Below are 23,521 nucleotides of genomic sequence, written 5' to 3'. Positions count from 1 at the left end.
TGACCTGAAGAGAGCTGGGACCACAGTCTCAAAGAAAACCATTAGTAACACACTACGCTGTCATGGATTAAAATCCTGCAGCACACGCAAGGTCCCCCTGCTCAAGCCAGCGCATGTCCAGGCCCGTCTGAAGTTTGCCAATGACCATCTGGATGATCCAGAGGAGGAATGGGAGAAGGTCATTTGGTCTGATGAGACAAAAATAGAGCTTTTTGGTCTAAACTCCACTCGCCGTGTTTGGAGGAAGAAGAAGGATGAGTACAACCCCAAGAACACCATCCCAACCGTGAAGCATGGAGGTGGAAACATCATTCTTTGGGGATGCTTTTCTGCAAAGGGGACAGGACGACTGCACCGTATTGAGGGGAGGATGGATGGGGCCATGTATCGCGAGATCTTGGCCAACAACCTCCTTCCCTCAGTAAGAGCATTGAAGATGGGTTGTGGCTGGGTCTTCCAGCATGACAACGACCCGAAACACACAGCCAGGGCGACTAAGGAGTGGCTCCGTAAGAAGCATCTCAAGGTCCTGGATTGGCCTAGCCAGTCTCCAGACCTGAACCCAATAGAAAATCTTTGGAGGGAGCTGAAAGTCCGTATTGCCCAGCGACAGCCCCGAAACCTGAAGGATCTGGAGAAGGTCTGTATGGAGGAATGGGCCAAAATCCCTGCTGAAGTGTGTGCAAACCTGGTCAAGACTTACAGGAAACATATGATCTCTGTAATTGCAAACAAAGGTTTCTGTACCAAATATTAAGTTCTGCTTTTCTGATGTATCAAATACTTATGTCATGCAATAAAATGCAAATTAATTACTTAAAAATCATACAATGTGATTTTCGGAATTTTTGTTTTAGATTCCGTCTCTCACAGTTGAAGTGTACCTATGATAAAAATTACAGACCTCTACATGCTTTGTAAGTAGGAAAACCTGCAAAATCGGCAGTGTATCAAATACTTGTTCTCCCCACTGTAGATCTAGGAATCTCTCTCTCTTACTTGGCCCTCCATCAAGGTAACCTTCCCACTTGGGTGTTGTCCATCAATGACTTCATTAATCCTTTACCACCACATAGTCTCCAAGTTGCAAAAAATGTCCAGATTCTCATGGTAGGTGTGTCAGAAAAGCCTTCACCTTTTCGAGAAAAAAAATCTTCATAACATTGTTAGTTGAGACACAGCATGCTACTTCATCCTTTCTTCTTATCATTCCTGATAATCATTTTATATTAGGAAGTGCACATTCTTGAAGCTTGTTATGGTCACTAATGTCATAGAAAGGCTTCCTCTAAATTCTGCCTTATACCACAAATACATTTTCCCTTAAAACATTTAATCTAACTCATAACACATTACTTACTACTGCTCAAATTCTTACTATGATATGCAAATATACCAATAAATCCTCATACCATCAATACTACCCCCTTTTTTGAACACATGAGTCACAACGTGATTCATGCTTTCAAAAACAAAACACCAACATTGTTTATTAAACCCTAATAAAAATTCAATTAAAATGACAACATTGATAATACCTCAATTTACTTCTATCCCGTAAAGTAATCCACGATTAGTATAATTAACTATCAACAGGTATCCCTCATTCAGGATAGCTCCCTCTCTCTAGTTATTTTATTATATAGCCCAAATCATATATATTAAAATTGAATTATAAACCACTTTAATAATAGTCAGTTATAATAAATTACCCTCAACTCAGTAAAATGAACCATCTTACATTTCTCACTGTTATGATTTAACTGGATAGAACCCAAATGCAGACAAGTACACCAAGCCAGAGAAGTTTTAACAGGTTTATTATAATGTTCAATAGTCCAGGTTTCCAATAAATGGGGAAGAGCAAGTCCAGGTTACAGGGAGGGTACAGATCCAGGTCAGGGCAGGTGTGGTACCGTAATGTCCTAGTGTCCGTGGTGAGTCCAAAGGAGAGGCCCGATAGTGGAGAGCAGGATGGTGGTGGCAGGAGTGAAGCGGAGGCAGGAGTCAGGTTCCAAATATATGGTTGTCTTGACTATGATCTGACGATGAGTGGAAAGTTTGACCGGGTCTTAAAGGCTGAGGTGATTATGGTGAATGAGCTGCAGCTGGAACCCTGACTCCCGCACACCAGACTTCACTCCTGCAATCAAGGACAGACAGAGGGGAGGGGGAGAGCAGAGAGAGAGCTACCTAGCAGCAGTAGGCCTAACAGTACCCCCTCTACGGACGCCACCTGGCGGCCGACAGGGTTTATCAGGATGTAACCTATGAAACTCACGAACCAGAGCAGGATCCACAATGAAGCTCCTGGGCACCCAGGAACGTTCCTCAGGACCATAACCCTCCCAATCCACCAGGTACTGGAAACCACGACCCCGGCGGCGAACATCCAGAAGTCGCCGGACAGTGTAGACCGGACCCCCACCCACGATCTTGGGCGGAGGAGGGGGACGAGAGGGCGGGCACAAAGGGCTAACCGACACAGGCTTAATCTGGGAAACATGAAAGGTGGAATGAACCCGTAGGGAGGCAGGAAGCTGTAGCTTAACCGCGCAGGGGTTAACAATAGACAGTATCTTGAACGGTCCTATAAAACGAGGCGCCATCTTCTTCGACTCCACCTTCAATGGAAGGTCCCGTGACTTCAGCCATACCTCTTGACCAGGAGAGTAACCGGGAGCCTGGGACCGGTGACGGTTGGCTTGCCTCTGCATGTACGCCGAAGCTCGGGACAGAGCTACCCTGGCCTTCCTCCAGACCTTGCAGCAGCGGCGCATGTGGGACTGCACCGAGGGTACCGCAAGTTCCCTCTCTTGGGAAGGGAACAGGGGAGGTTGATAACCCAGAGCACACAGAAAAGGAGACAAACCAGAGGAAGCGTTAGTCAAGGTGTTATGAGCATATTCCACCCAGGGGAGCATGGAGCTCCATGACCCAGGGTTAGACCCAGTGACACAGCGAAGTGCGGTCTCCATCTCCTGGTTCGCTCTCTCGGCTTGCCCGTTGGTCTGGGGGTGATATCCAGAGGACAGGCTGGATGTAATGCCCAAAGCTTTACAGAAAGCTTTCCACACCTGGGAGACAAACTGGGGACCCCTGTCAGAGACAATATCCGTGGGTAGACCATGAGAGCGGAACACATGTTCAACCAAAATATCAGCCGTCTCTCTGGCAGTGGGCAGTTTAGGTAGGGCCAAAAAATGAGCGAACTTAGAAAAACGATCAATCACCGTAAGAATGACAGTCTTACCAGATGAGGGGGGAAGTCCAGTGACAAAATCCATAGCGATATGCGACCAGGGCCGGCTGGGTATAGGTAGAGGTCGTAGATGACCAGCGCTGGCCTGGGTGGAGTTTTTACTTCGTGCACATACCGTACAAGCAGCAATGAAGGCTCGAGTGTCCGCCTCCATCGTGGCCCACCAGAACTTCCGTCGCACAAAGTCAAGGGTCCGCGAAACTCCAGGGTGACAGGTAAGGGGAGACGAGTGAGCCCACTGAAGTACCTGGGAGCGAGCAGACTCAGGGACAAACATCCGGTTAGGAGGACCCCTCCCAGGGTCAGCTTGATGATGTTGAGCCTGTCTAACAATCCCCTCGATGTCACATGTGATGACTGCAATACTGCAGGTAGGAGGCAAAATGGGTTCAGGGTTACTACCAGTATCAACAGCCGAATGAACACGAGACAGGGCGTCAGGCTTGACGTTGCGTGACCCAGGACGGTAAGACAGAGAAAAATTGAATCTCCCAAAAAATAGTGCCCACCTGGCTTGACGGGGGTTGAGCTGCTTCGCTGACTGGAGGTAAGCCAGATTCTTATGATCCGTCCAAACGATGAAGGGTTGTTCCGCCCCCTCCAACCAATGTCGCCACTCCTCGAGAGCCAGCTTAACGGCGAGCAGTTCACGATTTCCAACATCATAATTCCTCTCTGCCTGAGAAAGTTTCCTTGAGAGAAAAGCACAGGGATGCAGTTTGTTATCTTCAGGAGAACGTTGTGACAACACTGCACCTACCCCAGTGTCGGATGCATCCACCTCCACGACAAACTGGCGGTCGGGGTCCGGCTGCATCAGAATGGGAGCCGAGGCGAAGCGATGTTTCAGTTCTTCGAACGCTGATTCGGCCCCCTTCATTCCAAGCGAACGGTCGTGAGATGGAGGTGAGAGCGGTGAGTGGCGCCGCAATGCGGCTGTAGTCCTTGATGAACCTCCTATAGAAGTTCGCAAACCCCAGGAATCGTTGAAGTTGTTTTGCGGGTAGAGGGAGCTGGCCAGTCCGTGACAGCAGAGATCTTAGCTGGGTCCATCCGCAGCTCCCCCTGAGCTATGATGTAACCCAAAAAAGAGGTCTCAGACACATGAAATTCACATTTCTCCATCTTCACAAACAGTTTGTTCTCCAACAACCTTTGCAACACCTGGCGCACATGCAGTTCATGTTCCTGGGAGGACTCTGAGAAAATCAAGATATCATCCAGATAGACAAAAACAAACCGATTCAACATGTCCCGAAGGACATCATTGACTAGTGCCTGAAAAACAGCAGGGGCATTAGACAACCCAAAAGGCATAACCCGATACTCAAAATGTCCCAAGGGTGTGTTGAAGGCAGTCTTCCATTCATCACCCTTACGAATGCGCACCAGGTGATACGCATTTCGTAGATCCAGTTTCGTAAAGATGGTAGCACCATGAAGGAGGGGAAAAAGCAGAATTAATCAAAGGCAGAGAATACTTGTTCTTAATGGTGATGTTGTTAAGTCCACGGTAATCAATACAGGGTCTGAGGGTCTTATCCTTCTTAGCAACAAAAAAGAATCCCGCTCCTACAGGTGACGAGGAAGGACGCATAATACCTGCCGCCAAGGAGTCCCGAATGTAGTTCTCCATAGCCTCCGTCTCCGGCCGGGAGAGATTGTACAGGCGACTGCTGGGGAGCGGGGCTCCTGGCTGGAGGTCAATGGCGCAGTCGTAAGGCCGGTGAGGAGGAAGAGAAGTAGCTCTGTGTTTGCAGAAAACGGATGCCAGGTCATGATACACATCAGGAACAGCAGAAAGATCCATGGACTCCAGTGGAGGTTGAGGCACAGTACTGGCAGGAGTCTGAGCAGAACACAAAGAATTCACATGACAAAATGTGCTCCATGAAACAATGCTACCTGTCACCCAATCAATGTGTGGATTGTGTTTTATGAGCCAGGGGATACCAAGGACCAGGGGAGTCTGTGGGCAGTCGATAATATGGAATTGAATGTTCTCCTGATGATTTCCCGACACTCTAAGACAAACAGGAACAGTCTGATGGGTAATGCGGGTCAACAATTGTCCATTTAGACCCTTAGCCTGCAGCGGACAGTCCATAGGAACAGTCTCCAAATCCATTTGTTGAGCCCACTCTCTATCCAAAAAGCTTTCGTCGGCACCAGAGTCAATCAGCGCACTAACAGAGAAATTCTGGGACTGCCACTGGAGGGATGCCTGGAGCAGAATGCGGGGAGAAGAGGAAGAATCCGCTGCTCGGCTCACCAAAATTTCTCCCATAAATGATGAGCCGGCCCTTTTCCCGGACGAACTGGGCAGGAAGGAACGAAATGACCAGCTTCTCCACAATACAGGCAGACCCGAGCCTGAATACGACGTGCACGCTCCTCTGAGGACAACCGTGCACGACCCACCTCCATGGCTTCGGGTTCAGTGCTCCTCGTATCGACTCGGGAAGACACGGCTCTCTCCGTAGGGACGATGCAGGGAGGAGTTTGTTGATGACAGACAGGTTGCTTGGAACTAACACTCCTCTCCCGGCGGCGCTCCCGAATCCGATTATCCAACCTGATAGTGAGTGAAATAAGATTATCCAGCGTAGGCGATTCATCATATGACACCAATTCATCTTTTAAAGTCTCAGACAAAGCATTGATGAACACTCCTTGTAATGCCTCGTCATTCCAACCACTCACTGCTGCTAAAGTCCGAAACTCCACTGCCATCTCCGCCACACTACGAGCCCCCCTGCCGAAGAGAAAACAACCGTTTCGCAGCCTCCTTGCCTCGTACGGGGTGGTCAAAAACCTTCCTCATCTCCGTGGTGAAGGCCACGTAAGCGTTGCAAATGTCCGACTGACTCTCCCAGACCGCGGATCCCCAGGCACGAGCGGAACCGCTAGTAGAGTTGATAAGGTAGGCAATACGGGCTCTTTCTGAGGCGTAGGTGAGGGGCTGTTGTTCAAACACTAACGAGCATTGAGTCAAAAAATCGCCACAGGTTCCCATGTTCCCGTCATAGCGCTCTGGAGCAGGAACAAAAGGCTCTCTGATCTGGGCTGAAGGGGTAGTAAGGGCAGACACTTGATTGGTGAGTAATTGAACCTGATTAAGCAGCACCTGACTGTCCTCAGCAATCGTCTTAAACAGGGTATCATGTTGGCCAAGTAGAATGCCCTGATTGGCTATGGCAGTCCAAATTTGAGTGCACTCTGGGGTGGTATCCGAGCTACTGTCTGCTGGGTTCATGTTGGTCAGATCATACTGTTATGATTTAACTGGATAGAACCCAAATGCAGACAAGTACACCAAGCCAGAGAAGTTTTAACAGGTTTATTATAATGTTCAATAGTCCAGGTTTCCAATAAATGGGGAAGAGCAAGTCCAGGTTACAGGGAGGGTACAGATCCAGGTCAGGGCAGGTGTGGTACCGTAATGTCCTAGTGTCCGTGGTGAGTCCAAAGGAGAGGCCCGATAGTGGAGAGCAGGATGGTGGTGGCAGGAGTGAAGCGGAGGCAGGAGTCAGGTTCCAAATATATGGTTGTCTTGACTATGATCTGACGATGAGTGGAAAGTTTGACCGGGTCTTAAAGGCTGAGGTGATTATGGTGAATGAGCTGCAGCTGGAACCCTGACTCCCGCACACCAGACTTCACTCCTGCAATCAAGGACAGACAGAGGGGAGGGGGAGAGCAGAGAGAGAGCTACCTAGCAGCAGTAGGCCTAACACTCACCCATGTTTCTCGGATTACTAGTGTGGATGATCAGATCACACCAGCAAGACAGAACAGAGCTCAGAGGTCATTGAAATCATTCAACGAATTGATAGTATACTAATCATTACCAACATTCAAAACATCTAATAAATGTTATGTACCCCAAGTGTACATCAAATCCTCATGACATTTATTCTCATAAGAAATCATGTATACCCAAAACTCAGTCAAAAATAAAAACTTCATAAAATTGAAACTCCTAACTCTCAAAATAACAACCCTTTATAACATCAGACTAGGTGTGTTGTGTGTTTATTTGAAAACCCCATTTGGAAAACAAATAAAACAAACATGGCCAGGCTTTATTTAATTTGGTAGCTCCCTATTACAACCTAAAAAGAAGACTACTTAATTTTACTAACTAGTTCCACCCTAGCCCTGGGCAATATTCCAATGACATAAAGAAATCTCCTTTCTCCTGGAATAGAAAGTATACATATTGTTAACATATAATCAACAATCCAAAGATAGTAATTACACACAAAACATGATACATATATCCCCAGTCCTATCTCATCAACAATCATTCGTATCAATCTCACTCCTCAGAACTACTCCATAAAAAGATGATATCAAACCTTTCTAAAATTAAAACCACTGAAAATTCCTCTGAGTTTACAATGATTATGTTGAATTGATTACTCTTCAGATCATATCCTCTCTAAATCTCACCATGATTATTGAACCCCTACATCTTCTCCTTGTGATCCCATATCAACTAAACCATTATCGTTGACAGTATCAACAACCTAGGAAATATCAGTTACCCCCTTTTATTGTTCCTAACTTCCCTCTAAATGTCAAATTTCATACATTATCCAATACAATCACGTACACCTCTTAAGTAAGACTAGATATCTTATCTCCAGCATCGATTTAAAAATTGTTTGATAGGTTGTGTCCTACTTTACCCCTAACATAATATTATAGGAGACTTCCATCAATCCTGGAAAAAGAAACTCCCACTTATAAGACACTAGATAATAACACGTTTTATTAAGTTAACTACACCTTCCACTATAAACCTATAACCCCTTTTTAGTAATTTAATCATCGCAAACGGTTGCATTGATGTTATTAAAATATAAACCTATTGTTTCATAATCCAAAACCCATAAAAAGATGTCTACTTAATCCATTAGGCCAACAGCAATAACTATCTCCCATCTTTCAACGTACTATAAACAAATTATCATTATCTGAAGTAATGAACCATCGTCATAACTCACTGTTGTTTAAACAAACGATATAATGTCATAATACTAATGATCAATTATCAAATATCGTTCCTTATTCAACTATCGAGACATGTTCTTCATTAGTAAATCGTCTCCACAAAGCAATACTACCTAATAACATATTCTCATTCTCCTAAATATAAAATAATAACTTCTATTAAACAATCCCATTCAACATCAAGTCAACCTGTCTCATCACCCAATTAACTTACTTACATTGTAAACCCTCTACAATATCTACCATACTCTATCGCTAATTTTCCTCATAACGGTACCTCAACAGATGACAAATTAATTTAAAGTTATAGTCAAAACAAATAAAACATCAAATTCAAAGCTATCCAACTTTAATTACTATGTTATCCTATCCGACATTGATTGGTAGGACAACATATTTCCTATAATGTTATCAATGAAAGCAGTAATTCACGTCAATAGCATCACTGTAAAATAATTGCTTTCTCTCCCTTACCGGGTTCGAACCAGGGACCCTCTACACATATCTACAACATTCACCATCGAAGCACCGTTACCCGTCGCTCCACAAAAGCTGCGGCTCTTTCAAAGCAACTACTTCCAGCTCATAGAGCAAGTGACGTCACCTAATGAAAACCTAGCCCTAGCTCTCACCGCTAACTAGCTAGCCATTTCACCAAACATTCAACTCCCAATGACGTCCTACAAAATACGCGATCCTTGTACACCTAACGTAACCCATAATCTCCCTTACAGCGCTCTCACGTTTCAGCAAGCCCCAATGGTTAACACCCGCAGACAAAAACATGTAAATTCCTCCATTTTTACTAGCAGACCTAATAAAACACACTTTCAAACAGCGTTCTGCATTTACCTCTATCATTGGGTTTAAAAACGAACTTAACAACATTAACCATCCTAAATTGCCGTAGTAACGTCATGTTTGGTTCAGTTTATCTATTACCATATAAGACATTCACTTCTCCATGCGTTGTAAACTATATCCTATTTCTCTTGTAATCAACTAAAATCATAGCCACGCAATGAAACCATCACTCCGCCATTATCAGAATGAATGATATCTAGTCAACTATCCTTCCTAAGTAGGCTACAAGTAACACCAAACACTTGCTGTAGTTTACCATCATATATTGAAATCATCCATTTATCACGATCCAATTTATTTATAGACATATTCCACCATTCTTACTCGTTTAATCTAGCAACACCTTATTCAATGCCCAAAAAAATTACTACCACGCATTCTTCTCTCCATACTCGTTAACATTTTTTACATTTTAGTCATTTAGCAGACGCTCCTATCCCAAGCGACCCACAATTAGTGAGCTCTTACATTTTTATACTTATACTAGCCCCCCTTGGGAATCGAACACACAACCCTGGCGTTGCAAGCACCATTCTCCACCAAACGAGCTACAAGAGTCCTGCTATTTAAACCACACACACTTCAAATCATACATTCCACATCACCAAACCAAATACTCCATCATACCCATTCAAATCAACACATCAGCAGTGGAATTTACACTCATAAATGGAGATTCTTACTCCATGCCATTGAAATGATAAATAGATTTCCACCAATAGCGCCATTACAATGATTTCTCATCTTACCCTCTGATACAAAATGAAGTTCCCTCACTGTACTACGTTAGCTCTACCATGATAATTATTTACATTGAACCCTCTATTGACTTTGTACTATATTATACATTAGGTCTAAAACAACATTACTTATGGTCAGTTTATTCCACTATCACATGATCCAACAACGGTATAAACTTAGAAAACCCATATTAATTACTTTCCTCACCCACGACGTCTACGTTTGGGTGAAAAAATATAATACAGACATGGCACTTTTGTCATTACCATTTCCAAATCTTCACAACTCCTTATAGAACGTTAGAAAGTTCTATATACTCACATGAAATAATCCCTTCGTAGTGTTTTTAACCATTCTTAATCGACACAAATCTCTAGAAACATTTTCCCAGCAGAACCAAAAAAATAAATAGACTAATTTCCCGGACACTGCTCTGCCTGTCCCAGAAAACACAGACTCTTCCACTACTTTCTACAATAACATCAAGAGCTATTTACCCCTTATAAATACTCTCCTGAGGATATTCATTATCACCCATGCAATTTTAGTAACATTCAATGTTAGTAATTTAAATACTTGCATCAAATCCACTTCTGATAATGTTTTTAAAATGTAGTTCACCTTTAAATGTCAAATTTTGGTGCTATGATTCAATGTTACATGTCATTGGCTCCATCTCCTGGTCGTTTTGAGTATTGCACAGGGATTTATTCTCCCTTCTGTTTATAGGTCCGTAACCTATTTCTCTCTTTTGTAATGTCTTTCACACTACGGGACTAAAAACCCACTACTTTATAATGCACCATACATTAAGGGTGTCTTCCGCCCATTCTCTTTATGATGTCTTTTAACATCAAAGGTTTAACTGAGCCCATCCAATGGAATCATCCACTCTCTTTATAATATGTTTTAAATCATATTAAAAAGGTGCTCTGCGCCTAATCTCATTATAATATAATCTTTTAAATCATATTAAAGGTGCCCTGCACCTTATCTCACTATTCTGTTGCATTTACTCCTTACTTCGACCACACTCTAATTTGAATCATAGCACCATGTAATAGTCAAATTATATTTTCCTCCTTACATACCTTTACATAATTCAATACCACTCATCGTCCCCCTTTAAAAATATTGAATTTTAAAGGTCCGTTACAGCTAAGCCTTACCACAGATAAGCAGATTTTGACATAATTCAAAAAATGAAAGTCTGCTTACCTGTTAGTTGAGCTGTGAACTGCATCCTGTTCGTTTAGACGCCAATCTGTTATGATGAGTTTCTCAGGTATCAAAGAATTAAGGATGCAAGAATTTACTTAGACATTCTGTGGAGATTTCATACCAAGTATTTATTGAATCACGAGCTCGTGGTTTCATCTAACAAACGGACATGGCTGTGCCCTTCATCAGCTGAACTCAGTAGACAAAGAAGACCCTCTATCTTATATAGCCTTTGGTTCTCCTTCCTGTCACATACATCTGGAAACCATCATAGGCCTCCCTGTCTCTGTTCTTATTACCCTTTGCCCTCAGGTCACTACATCCTGTCCATCACTCACATTACCCTAACCATCACTAATCTACCTTGACATAATGGAATGTAGACTTCATGGCCCCAAACCACTCATCTCTTAACTCTTCCTCTGTCCTCACAACACCATGGCATGACATCATTATACCATATAAACATCATATCACCATGCAAGTCCCCTATAGGCAGTAGAGAGCAGTTTGAAAAACCTAGAGGTATGGATCATTTGGTTTCCCACCTTTTTGCCCCTTATCTTATAGAAGTTCAATTAGGTTGTAAATGAGGGAGCTATAACAAAGGAGCCTGGAGGGAGGAGCTATAGGAGGAGGGGCTCATCGTAATGGCTGAAATGGAATCAACGGAACAGTATCAAACATCAAACATCCTAAATCTCCTCACACCAGCCTCCACTGAGCTATTAGCAAATGTCTGACTTTCATCTAACTCCCACAAAGGTGTGATTTATGGGCTCCTAACCAACTGTGCTATTTTATGTGTTTTTTCGCATTGCTTGTAACTTATTTTGTACATAATGTTGCTGCTACCGTCTCTTATGACCGAAAATAGCTTCTGGATATCAGAACAGCGATTACTCACCTTGAACTGGATGAAGATTCTTTCTTAAATTAGTCCGACGCAAAGGATATACTGTTTCTCCGAGACCAGGCCCAAATCCCTGTCATTCGCGTGAAGAAAATACAGAAATACAGGGGCAGGAGATCAGGGTGCCTTGTGAGCATTCGTCGGCGAGTGGGTAACCAGCCTCTACCATCCGTTCTATTGGCCAACGTGCAATCACTGGAGAATCTCAGTTCGAGACTATCGAACCAACGGGACATTAAAAACGGTAATATCATATGTTTCACCGAGTCGTGACTGAACGACGACACGGATAATATACAGTTGGCTGGGCTTTCCATGCATCGGCAGGACAGCACAGCTACGTCTGGTAAGATGAGGAGTGGGGGTGTGTGTCTATTTGTCAATAACAGCTGGTGCGCAATGTCTAATATTAAGGAAGTCTCAAGGTATTGCTCGCCTGAGGTAGAGTACCTCATTATAAGCTGTAGACCACACTATCTACCAAGAGAGTTTTCATCTATATTTTTCGTATCCGTCTATTTACCACCACAAACCGATGCTGGCACAAAGACCGCACTCAGCGAGCTGTATAAGGCCATAAGCAAACAATAAAATGCTCATCCAGAAGTGGCGCTCCTAGTGGCCGGGGACTTTAAAGCAGGCAAACTTAAATCCATTTTACCTAATTTCTACCAACATGTCACATGTGCAACCAGAGGAAAAAAAAGTCTAGACCACCTTTACTCCACACACAGAGACGCATACAAAGCTCTCCCTCGCCCTCCATTTGGCAAATCTGACCATAATTCTATCCTCCTGATTCCTGCTTACAAGCAAAAACGAAAGAAGGAAGTACCAGTGACTCGCTCAATACGGAAGTGGTCAGAGGATGCGGATGCTACGCTACAAGGCTGTTTTGCTAGCACATACTGGAATATGTTCCGGGATTCATCAAATGGGATTGAGGAGTATACCACCTCAGTCACCGGCTTCATCAATAAGTGCATCAATGACGTCGTCCCCACAGTGACCGTACGTACATACCCCAACCAGAAGCCATGGATTACAGGCAACATTCGCACCGAGCTAAAGGCTAGAGCTGCCCCTTTCAAGGAGCGGGACACTAACCAGACGCTTATAAGAAATCCCGCTATGCCCTCAGACGAACCATCAAACAGGCAAAGCGGCAATACAGGACTAAGATTGAATCCTACTACGCCGGCTCTGATGCTCGTCGGATGTGGCATGGGCTTGCAAACTACGGACTACAAAGGGAAGCCCAGCCGCGAGCTGCCCAGTGACGCGAACCGACTGTGTGATCACGCTCTCCGTAGCCGATGTGAGCAAGACTTTTAAACAGGTCAACAATCACAAGGCCGCGGGGTCAGATGGATTACCAGGACGTGTACTCAGAGCATGCGCAGACCAACTGGCAAGTGTCTTCACTGACATTTTCAACCTCTCCCTGACCGAGTCTGTAATACCTACATGTTTCAAGCAGACCACCATAGTCCCTGTGCCCAAGAAAGCGAAGGTAACCTGCCTAAATGACTACCGCCCCGTAGCACTCACGTCGGTAGCCATGAAGTGCTTTGAAAGGCTGGTCATGGCTCACATCAACACCATCATCACGGAAACCCTAGACCCACTCCAATTCGCATACCGCCCCAACAGATCCACAGATTTTGCAATCTCAATCGCACTCCACACTGCCCTTTCCCACCTGGACAAAAGGAACACCTATGTGAGAATGCTGTTAATTGACTACAGCTCAGTGTTCAACACCATAGTGCCCACAAAGCTCATCACTAAGCTAAGGACCCTGGAACTAAACACCTCCCCCTGCAACTGGATCCTGGACTTCCTGACGGGCCGCCCCCAGGTGGTAAGGGTTGGCAACAACACATCTGCCACACTGATCCTCAATACGGGGGCCCCTAAGGGGTGTGTGCTTAGTCCCCTCCTATACTCCCTGTTCACCCACGACTGCGTGGCAAAGCACGACTCCAACACCATCATTAAGTTTGCTGACGACACAACAGTGTTAGGCCTGATCACCGACAACGATGAGACAGCCTATAGGGAGGAGGTCAGAGACCTGGCATTGTGGTGCCAGGACAACAACCTCTCCCTCAACGTGAGCAAGACAAAGGAGCTGATCGTGGACTACAGGAAAAGGAGGGCCGAGCACGCCCCCATTCACGTCGATGGAGCTGTGTCCACATCACCAACAAACTATCAGACTAAGCGTTTTTTCGGGCCACCTAACAGTGTTAAATAAATAAAAATTATAATAATACATTTAATTTCCGGGATGGAAAAAGGCTTTCAGTGTAAACTTAAATGAATAAAACCAGATATAAAGTATATAGAAAAGATAATAGACCTATATCTTTTTTTATTAAATAATCTTTGAGAACTAACAACAACCAAAATAAAAGCTAGACAGTCAGGGAGAATAGAAAATTCCAAAAGCAATGAATTCAGCAGTATTGATTTTGTTATTATGTTTAAGCATAAGAACACAGCATTAGCCATGGCAAAATGCATAGAATTGCAAGAAATAAGCTTTAAAACTGCACAATTTTCCCTCAGCTCCATGGCAGAATGTGGAATCGCATGTTATTAGCTTTAAAACTCAAAAAATGTATCTCAACTCCATGGAGAAAATTGTAGAAATTGGCTTAAAAATGCAAACATTTCTCTACACAGCCAAGACAGGGGTGTAGAGAAATTCAGCCGTGATTGGCCCGACCACGCCCATTGCCACGCCCCCTACCACACCCACCACATAAGCCCCTTTTTTATCCAGAAAAAACCTTGTCTATAAAAGTGGAAAATGTAGTGTGGACATCCATTTAAATTGTGTCTCTCTCTTACCATGTGTCTTCAGCTTGTCAGTCATCTTGTTGATTTTGCGCTCTAGTCCCGTGTAGCTCAGTTGGTAGAGCATGGCGTTTGCAACGCCAGGGTTGTGGGTTCGATTCCCACGTGGGGCCAGTATAAAAAAAACAATGTATGCACTCACTAACTGTAAGTCGCTCTGGATAAGAGCGTCTGCTAAATGACTAAAATGTAAATGTAAAAATTTAGTCTAGCGTATGGAAAACTCATCCATCATGCTAACGGAGTTGTGCTCCTGCTTCATCTCCTGGATCTCATCCCTCTCCTGCTCAGCATCTTTCTGGAGGACCTTCGACAGCTTCACAGACAAACATTACATTTTATATTTTGCTAGAACTTAGCTAACACACACTACTAGTCCTGCTGCCACCAGATGGCGCTATTATTCCTTACGTCTTTTGTCATTTCCAATGGCAAATGACAAAATACTAAGGAATAATAGCATCATCAGGCTGCAGCAGGGCTAATACACTACAGGTTTAGCCTGGTTTCTGATAGGAGATAACTTTGGGATGGTTACCAGTTAGCCCTTGATCATGACTCTAAGTTTCCTTACATTACACATAAGAGTCATTGGACGAAGGCGTCTTCTATACTGTGGAGCTTTGTTAAGAGCCCCGACGCTCAATCTGAACATATATCTTTCATATCAGTGAGAAATAAAGGTTAAATTGATACACACCTTGATAGGTTTAGGGTCAGTGTTCCCACACGGCCATATCTCCATGTTACAGCGCTTGTTTATGGAAGCCAAGAGGCGGCCACCCAGTGCTAACTAGCTATATAGCATGCTCCGAACACCTAGTGTGTATGCGTAACTCGGGAAATGTAGTTTCGTCGGATGAATGCACCCATACTTGTATGGATCCGTGCAAAACTGCTACAGTAAGTGTATATTTTTTATTTGAAGCATTCTTTCTTGCTGATGAAAGATAAGGGTCATATGTTTCGAAAGCCGTATCGTGAGCGATGATTATTGGTGCTTCTAAACGTTAAAACACAGCATCAGGATTGTAGTTCACGAGGTAGTCGTGGACGGAGCTAATGGCTGAAACCGTAAGAAGGCAGAATGCCGCCTAGAGTTTGAGAGCTAGTTACCAGTACATTACTGCAACAAAAAGTGCAAAGGTAATGGAAAGTTGTATTATGTCCTATAAACGCTGTACGTCATCCTGTTAAATGTGTTGTTCAGATACAATGATGTTCATGAATTGCATTTACATGTAGGGTACCAAATGTTTTACTAATTTAAAAGTCAATTTTCTTTGTAATGAAATTGCCTTGGCAAGTGACAAGTATTTTTCTGCCTCCTTGGGTCATTTATGGTTTATTGCATGAGAACATGCAACACCTGGTTTAGGAGTGTATTGCTTAATAAAGTAATAAGGCACGAGGGGCGTGGTATATGGCCACAATACCACATCTAAGGGCTGTTCTTATGCAATATGGAGCGCCTGGATACAGCCCATAGCCATGGTATATGGGCCATATACCACAAAACCCCTGAGGTGCCTTATTGCTATTATAAACGTAATTAGAACAGTAAAAATATGTTTTGTCATACCCATGGTACAGTGCCTTGCAAAAGTATTCATCCCCTTTGCGTTTTTCCTATTTTGTTGCATTACAACCTGTAATTTAAATGGATTTTTATTTGGATTTCATGTAATGGACATACACAAAATTGTCCAAATTGGTGAAGTGAAATGAAAAAAATACCTGTTTCAAAAAATTATTAAAAATAAATAATGGAAAAGTGGTGTACATACAGTGAGGGGAAAAAAGTATTTGATCCCCTACTGATTTTGTACTTTTGCCCACTGACCAAGAAATGATCAGTCTATAATTTTAATGGTAGGTTTATTTGAACAGTGAAGACATAATAACAACAACAAAAAATCCAGAAAAACGCATGTCAACAATGTTATAAATTGATTTGCATTTTAATGAGGGAAGTAAGTATTTGACCCCTCTGCAAAACATGACTTACTACTTGGTGGCAAAACCCTTGTTGGCAATCACAGAGGTCAGACGTTTCTTGTAGTTGGCCACCAGGTTTGCACACAACTCAGGATGGATTTTGTCCCACTCCTCTTTGCAGATCTTCTCCAAGTCATTAAGGTTTCGAGGCTGACGTTTGGCAACTCGAACCTTCAGCTCCCTCCACAGATTTTCTATGGGATTAAGGTCTGGAGACTGGCTAGGCCACTCCAGGACCTTAATGTGCTTTTTCTTGAGCCACTCCTTTGTTGCCTTGGCCGTGTGTTTTGGGTAATTGTCATGCTGGAATACCCATCCACGACCCATTCTCAATGCCCTGGCTGAGGGAAGGAGGTTCTCACCCAAGATTTGACGGTACATGGGCCGTCCGTCGTCCCTTTGAAGCGGTGAAGTTGTCCTGTCCCCTTAGCAGAAAAACACCATCAAAGCATAATGTTTCCACCTCCATGTTTGACGGTGGGGATGGTGTTCTTGGGGTCATAGGCAGCATTCCTCCTCCTCCAAACACGGCGAGTTGAGTTGATGCCAAAGAGCTCGATTTTGTCTCATCTGACCACAACACTTTCACCCAGTTCTCCTCTGAATCATTCAGATGTTCATTGGCAAACTTCAGACGGCCCTGTATATGTGCTTTCTTGAGCAGGGGGACCTTGCGGGCGCTGCAGGATTTCAGTCCTTCACGGCGTAGTGTGTTACCAATTGTTTTCTTGGTGACTATGGTCCCAGCTGCCTTGAGATCATTGACAAGATCCTCCCGTGTAGTTCTGGGCTGATTCCTCCCCGTTCTCATGATCATTGCAACTCCACAAGGTGAGATCTTGCATGGAGCCCCAGGTCGAGGGAGATTGACAGCTGCTTGGCGATGGTCTTGTAGCCCATTCCAGCCTTGTGTAGGTCTACAATCTTGTCCCTGACATCCTTGGAGAGCTCTTTGGTCTTGGCCATGGTGGAGAGTTTGGAATCTGATTGATTGCTTCTGTGGACAGGTGTCTTTTATACAGGTAACAAGCTGAGATTAGGAGCACTCCCTTTAAGAGTGTGCTCCTAATCTCAGCTCGTTACCTGTATAAAAGACACCTGGGAGCCAGAAATCTTTCTGATTGAGAGGGGGTCAAATACTTATTTCCCTCATTAAAATGCAAATCAATTTATTACATTTTTGACATGTGTTTTTCTGGATTTTTGTTGTTGTTATTCTGTCTCTCACTGTTCAAATAAACCTACCATTAAAATTATAGACTGATCATTTCTTTGTCAGTGGGCAAACGTACAAAATCAGCAGGGGATCAAATAGTTTTTTCCCTCACTGTACAGTTAGTGAGTGCATACAGTTTTATTTTTCATACTGGTCCCCCGTGGGAAACGAACCCACAACCCTGGCGTTGCAAACGCCATGCTCTACCAACTGAGCTACACGGGACATAACCCAAGAGACTTGCAGCTGTAATTGCTGCAAAAGGTGGCTCTACAAAGTATTGACTTTGGGGGGTGAATAGTTATGCACACTCAGGTTCTGTTTTATTGTCTTATTTTTGTGTCACAATAAAAAATATTTTGCATCTTCAAAGTGGTAGGCATGTTGTGTAAATAAAATTATACAAACCCCAAAAAAATCAATTTTAATTCCAGGTTGTAAGGCAACAAAATAGGAAAAATGCGAAGGGGGTGAATACTTTCCCAAGCCACTGTATTTAGTCTCATATACCATGGCTTTCAGCCAATCAGCATTCAGGGCTCGAACCACCCAGTTTGTAACAATACATATTCTATGCATATAGACTGGAAATACCATCAGACCTCATCAGATTTATTTACATGTTATGGTTGATATTTTTATCTGTGCCAAATAGAGAACTACAAGCCATTATCTACCTGGTTCTGTCTGGCAGTTATCAGTCTAACGCACCTTCCATTATACAATGTAACAATTGACCCATTTGCCAACAGGATGGAATGGTTGGTTAGCTTCGTTGTTGTTTGTGAGGGGCGCGAGACGTGAAATAGCTAGCTAGCTAACCTAACCTGGGCAAATCTGCCAAAACATTACATGATTTATAAGCCAACCCTGCATTTCTCACATGACCAATGCCTAAATAACCTCTACTTACGAAAGAGGAAATGGTCGGCAACAGAGTTTTGAAGAGATTGCACAAAAAGACAGATCCCAACACCAGGAACCAAGCGCACCCGGCAGCCATTTTTTCTTATCAACCTTTGTTGCTGCTGCGCTCATCATAAAGGGACGCCACATCCAGGCTGAACTATGGGCTGAATTTCACATTAGAAACGTATCTATTCAAATACGGCATATTTGATTAACTTCAAATCATTATAAAAATATGTAATATATAAATGCATTATCCAAATGTGCTAAATTTTCTAGATTACATTATTCAATAAAATTAATACTGACAATTCTATAAGGACCATTTACAGTATGTGTACATTATTCTAATATAATATCAACTAAAATAACTCATAACTTTGAATGCAGCTATTCCCACCCCTTTAGTAAAATTTGAACGACTGATTGGCATACAGACCTACCCATACAGGTAACTTGCTATGGTTTAAAAATCTGTTGTCTAGATTTTAAAGCCAATCAATGGCAACAAGGGGCGGAGAATAAATTGCCCGTCAGGTTGGTAGGATAAGGAATACAATATAGAGAAGGGGGATCCAATCCGGTTTCAGCTAGTTTCTGTACGTAGGCCTACTGATGGAATATTTATGTTAGTTACAGTGTGTTCTGAAGGTACTGACTGAGTTACATCGAGCACGTTCAGAAGTCTGCACAGAATTTTCAGTAACTGACAAGGCTAATTTGTGCTCTAGTTTTCTAGACAATACAAGCAAAGCAGCCATGCCGAAAAGAAGCAAAGTAAGTTGGAATGTGTATCTTTTTAATTTAAACCTTATTTTACGATGTATAATTTCACACAGGAAGTGTTTTATAAATACATGCATGAAACAATTGCAAGTACGCTAAAATATGCTTGATATAATGTAACACTTTTGCTCTAAAGTCTGAATGTGTTTTAGTGTGTCTGTCTTGTTGATATGGAAGTGGCGCCTTTTTACTTAGTGCGGTAACATTTTGCATTCGATCTCACTTTCTCCTTTTAATAACCTGTACATGATAAACTATCGCAGCTTGTGTTTTTTTATATAAGTAACTTAATCATATAATTTAATTTGACGCATATCGGGTCTTTCATGAATGTAAAGTAGCTTAATAGCCTTCTCAGCAATGAGATCAGACAAAGGGGTGTAACCCACCAGCGATGTATGTAAGCTAACGTTACATGTTGCCATTGCAGAAATGCGTGCATGAGGTATAGGATATTTTGTGAATATTGGGAGTGCTTTAATCGCCTACATATTGGGTTCACGTTTGTATTCAAATACTTTTAATAGCCCATGCTTGTGGCATCCTATATTATCACTTTGTGTCCTGTGTGCAGTAAAGCGTATTGTAATGCGCGACACCCTATGGCATGGAAAGGTACGGTCTTTGAGGTGTCATGGCAGCCCTTGCAAATAGGAAAGGCATCGACTACTCAGCGCCATTTATCACTTTAATGGGGTCATAGAGGAAGTAATTCTAAAGAAAACCACCACCTGAGAATAGGTGGTCACTTTTTACATTTTTGAGGATTTGCTATTTGTTTGTGCGCATTCCCTGTCTTTGCTTCCCTAACAAATGTTGCATTACGTAACAGCGAATTTCTGTGGACATGCACGACAGCGCATAGGGGATCGTATAGGGGTAAACTGGGATCCTGTAGCTCAATTGGTAGAGCATGGCGCTTGCAACGCCAGGGTTGTGGGTTGAGAAATGTATGCACTCACTAACTGTAAGTCGCTCTGGATAAGAGCGTCTGCTAAATGACTAAAATGTAATCAGGGAATTATAGATATTCAACTAATGGCGGGAACATACAGTAGACTGGTTGACGTAACGGGTAGATGGATGCCTTCATGTAACAAGTCTCGGTCTCTTGCTGGTGGATGGGGGAGGGGCAGCTATTGGCCTTTATGCGTGTAGGCTACTAAAGCCTAACTATAACGTACTGTTTTACTTGTCGCTCTCACAGTAATTGGTACCACAAAGGCTCCATTTTGCACCCTGACAATGGGAAAAGTCAAATGGCATAGTAATGTAAATGTATTACCCTCCCCCACACACTTTCAGGTTACATAATTATTCTGTAATTTGGGGGTGGAGCGGTGGGGGTACAGTTTGTACCCCCCAGCGTTACACACCCACTTCTCCCTGCCGCTCCCGATCCATGAATGTGGAATTGTTGTTCTTGGTTATTACTAAGATTTTTACTTCTCCCCCTCACAGGCAAATCATGACACTGAAGTCGAGGTTAGTATTTTTTGCTCTTGTACAATTTTATATTTGTTCCTGTATATTTGTTCAGTCTATTCTGAATACATTTTCCTGCAATAACTGATTTAACTTTTTATTTTTCACCAGCCAAAGAGGAGATCCACAAGGTTGTCATCTGTAAGTTTACTATATGTTATCATATTTATGTTGTATATCCTATTTGTTTTCAATGAGTAGATGCTATTGTGTATTTGTAATTGTATGGGAAAAAAGTATGAAAATGTATGCACTCACTAACTGTAAATCGCTCTGGATAAGAGCGTCTCCTAAATGACGAAACTGTAAATGTAATTGGACTAATTATTTAATATTCATTATTTTTCAGAAACCTACTACTCCGGCTAAAGCAGAGCCAAAGGCAAAGGTAAAAACAAATGTAATTGTCAGCTTTTGCTGAAACGAAAAACCACTCAATTATTATACATACTATGCATTTGTACATTGAAATGTATCTAATGTTTTTCTGTTTCTTGTAGACACCAGTCAAGGCAGCAGCCAAGCCCAAAAAGGTAAAGGAGGTGGTAGAGAAGGCCAAGCCTGAGGAGAAGAAAGAAGATCCTGAGGAGGAAGAAGCAGCACCGGCAGAAAACGGAGAGGCCAAAGCTGAGGAGGTAAGACTTGTTGGCTTAGTTTCAATTATGCGAAATGCCACGCCAGTGATGTATACGATATTCAAAATCAGGAGTATTAGGTATTACAAACAGACCAACTATTATAATTGGAATTGCAGCTGTTTGTCCCCCACACACACAAATATTGTGTAAACAAGACTTAAAAGGACTGTCCTATAATGTGAAAATGTAATTTTTTCATTCTCCAGGAGGCAGCAGAAGAGGCAGATGAGCCCGAGAAAGAGGAGGATGAGACAGAATAACATCCTTACCCTTTTGCCAGTGCTCCCTGTACCTCCTTTCTTGTACAATGCAGATGAATATTTTTATCAACTATTTTCTTAAGAAAAAGCAGGTTGTGTAGTAGTAAGATTGTAGAAACACATATTTTTTGTTTTTTTTACACCTCTGGAAGAAAAGTTATGGTCATTGTGTGTTTCCCTTTTCTTTTGTGGTCTGGTTCAGTTGTCGAAGAGGGAGGAGTGCAGGTTTGTAGCAATGACATGCAATCATGCCAATATCATGAACTTGTTATTCAACTGGGAGAGTTGTCTGAGACTAACATTCCATAGGCTTTATGAGGGACAGTTTATTTAACCTGTATTGTATGGGGAAGGGTTGGGGGGTTTATACACAATAATACTTGTTTTATTGTTTATAATAGGTAGGAAGCTGGTGATTCTGTTTTAAGCTGTGCTCTATGAATATTAACTCTTATCCACACCGTATTATGAATCCACAGTTATGGTTCATCATCCTCCCTAGTACATGTACTGGATTTTTCATCAGGCCTGTGCATTATGTGAAATGGTTTTTGTCTCTGTTTGGTGACGGTATTGCAATAACATTTGATATAGCTGCTGTGAAACTAGGGTTTTTTCGTAATTTCTATGCAGTATGTAATGTAATGGAAAGTTGTGAGGATGGTTCATGTGTTTTTAGCTAATAACATGAAATGCATTACAGTGTTAAACATACTGATTGTAGCTTATCCTTTTGAGGATACTGATAAACATTGACTGTACTTTCACTTAATCTTTCAAGTGAACATACAGCCATAGCAAGATTTCCATGTGGTTTTAGGATTTTATGTACCAATGTACAGTTTCTCTTTTATTTTTTTTGTAGCTGTATCTGTGTGATTGGTATAAACATGCCAATTGAATAAAAAATGGTTGTAATTTCTTTGTTTTCTCTGTTCGCTTATTGCTCACAAGTGAAATGAAAACCGTAAACACATGATATTCTAATTCACAAGACAGTCACTGATTAAATACTATGTAATATCTCTCTTATACCATATTGTTGAAAATGTGTGATTGTTTTTCGGTGCTTGCAAATATTAAGCATAGGTCTGCAATTCTAGTATTAGCTAGTGCCAGTGAGTGCAGCCATACACCAACTCAGTAGGCTATTCGACAAGCAGCTGCATGACAATCGCAATATTTCAGGGATTGTCAACTGGTGGACCTTGGACCAAATTTGCTCCCGTCGTCGAGTTTATTCCCCCAAAGTTTTCTGAGCCCAAAAAAATACATTCGAATAGCCTACAATGATACATTGGGCTTCTTGTGTCAATTTGCAGAGTACACATTGTTTATAATTAT

At 42.6% G+C, this 23,521-nt stretch overlaps 1 protein-coding gene across 2 annotated transcripts; it reads left to right on the top strand.

The window, feature by feature from the left end:
- The first annotated feature begins 19,606 nt into the window (after positions 1 to 19,606).
- Positions 19,607 to 23,099, top strand: LOC121558731 (non-histone chromosomal protein HMG-14). Of its 2 annotated transcripts, none has more exons than XM_045215081.1 (6): positions 19,607 to 19,785; positions 21,256 to 21,279; positions 21,391 to 21,420; positions 21,629 to 21,667; positions 21,780 to 21,914; positions 22,124 to 23,099. In XM_045215081.1, exons 1-6 carry the CDS (start codon positions 19,768 to 19,770, stop codon positions 22,175 to 22,177), a joined length of 300 nt encoding a protein of 99 aa, XP_045071016.1. In that variant the 5' UTR covers positions 19,607 to 19,767; the 3' UTR covers positions 22,178 to 23,099. The 2 variants fall into 2 exon arrangements, with proteins under 2 accessions (XP_045071016.1, XP_045071009.1); XM_045215074.1 differs by having other exon boundaries at positions 19,609 to 19,785; positions 21,629 to 21,671; positions 21,778 to 21,914.
- The last annotated feature ends 422 nt before the right edge of the window (positions 23,100 to 23,521 follow it).

The sequence above is a fragment of the Coregonus clupeaformis genome, chromosome 5, assembly GCF_020615455.1.
Source record: "Coregonus clupeaformis isolate EN_2021a chromosome 5, ASM2061545v1, whole genome shotgun sequence".
NCBI classification, from domain to species: Eukaryota; Metazoa; Chordata; class Actinopteri; order Salmoniformes; family Salmonidae; genus Coregonus; species Coregonus clupeaformis.
Note: the sequence above shows the minus strand (reverse complement) of the source record. Positions and strands in the feature narration are given on the sequence as shown.

Coding starts and splice junctions, on each gene's coding strand:
- LOC121558731 (XM_045215074.1), top strand. Junction 21,672..21,777: donor AGAGCCAAAGGCAAAGGTAA/AAACAAATGTAA, acceptor TCTGTTTCTTGT/AGACACCAGTCAAGGCAGCA. Junction 21,915..22,123: donor GAGAGGCCAAAGCTGAGGAG/GTAAGACTTGTT, acceptor TTCATTCTCCAG/GAGGCAGCAGAAGAGGCAGA.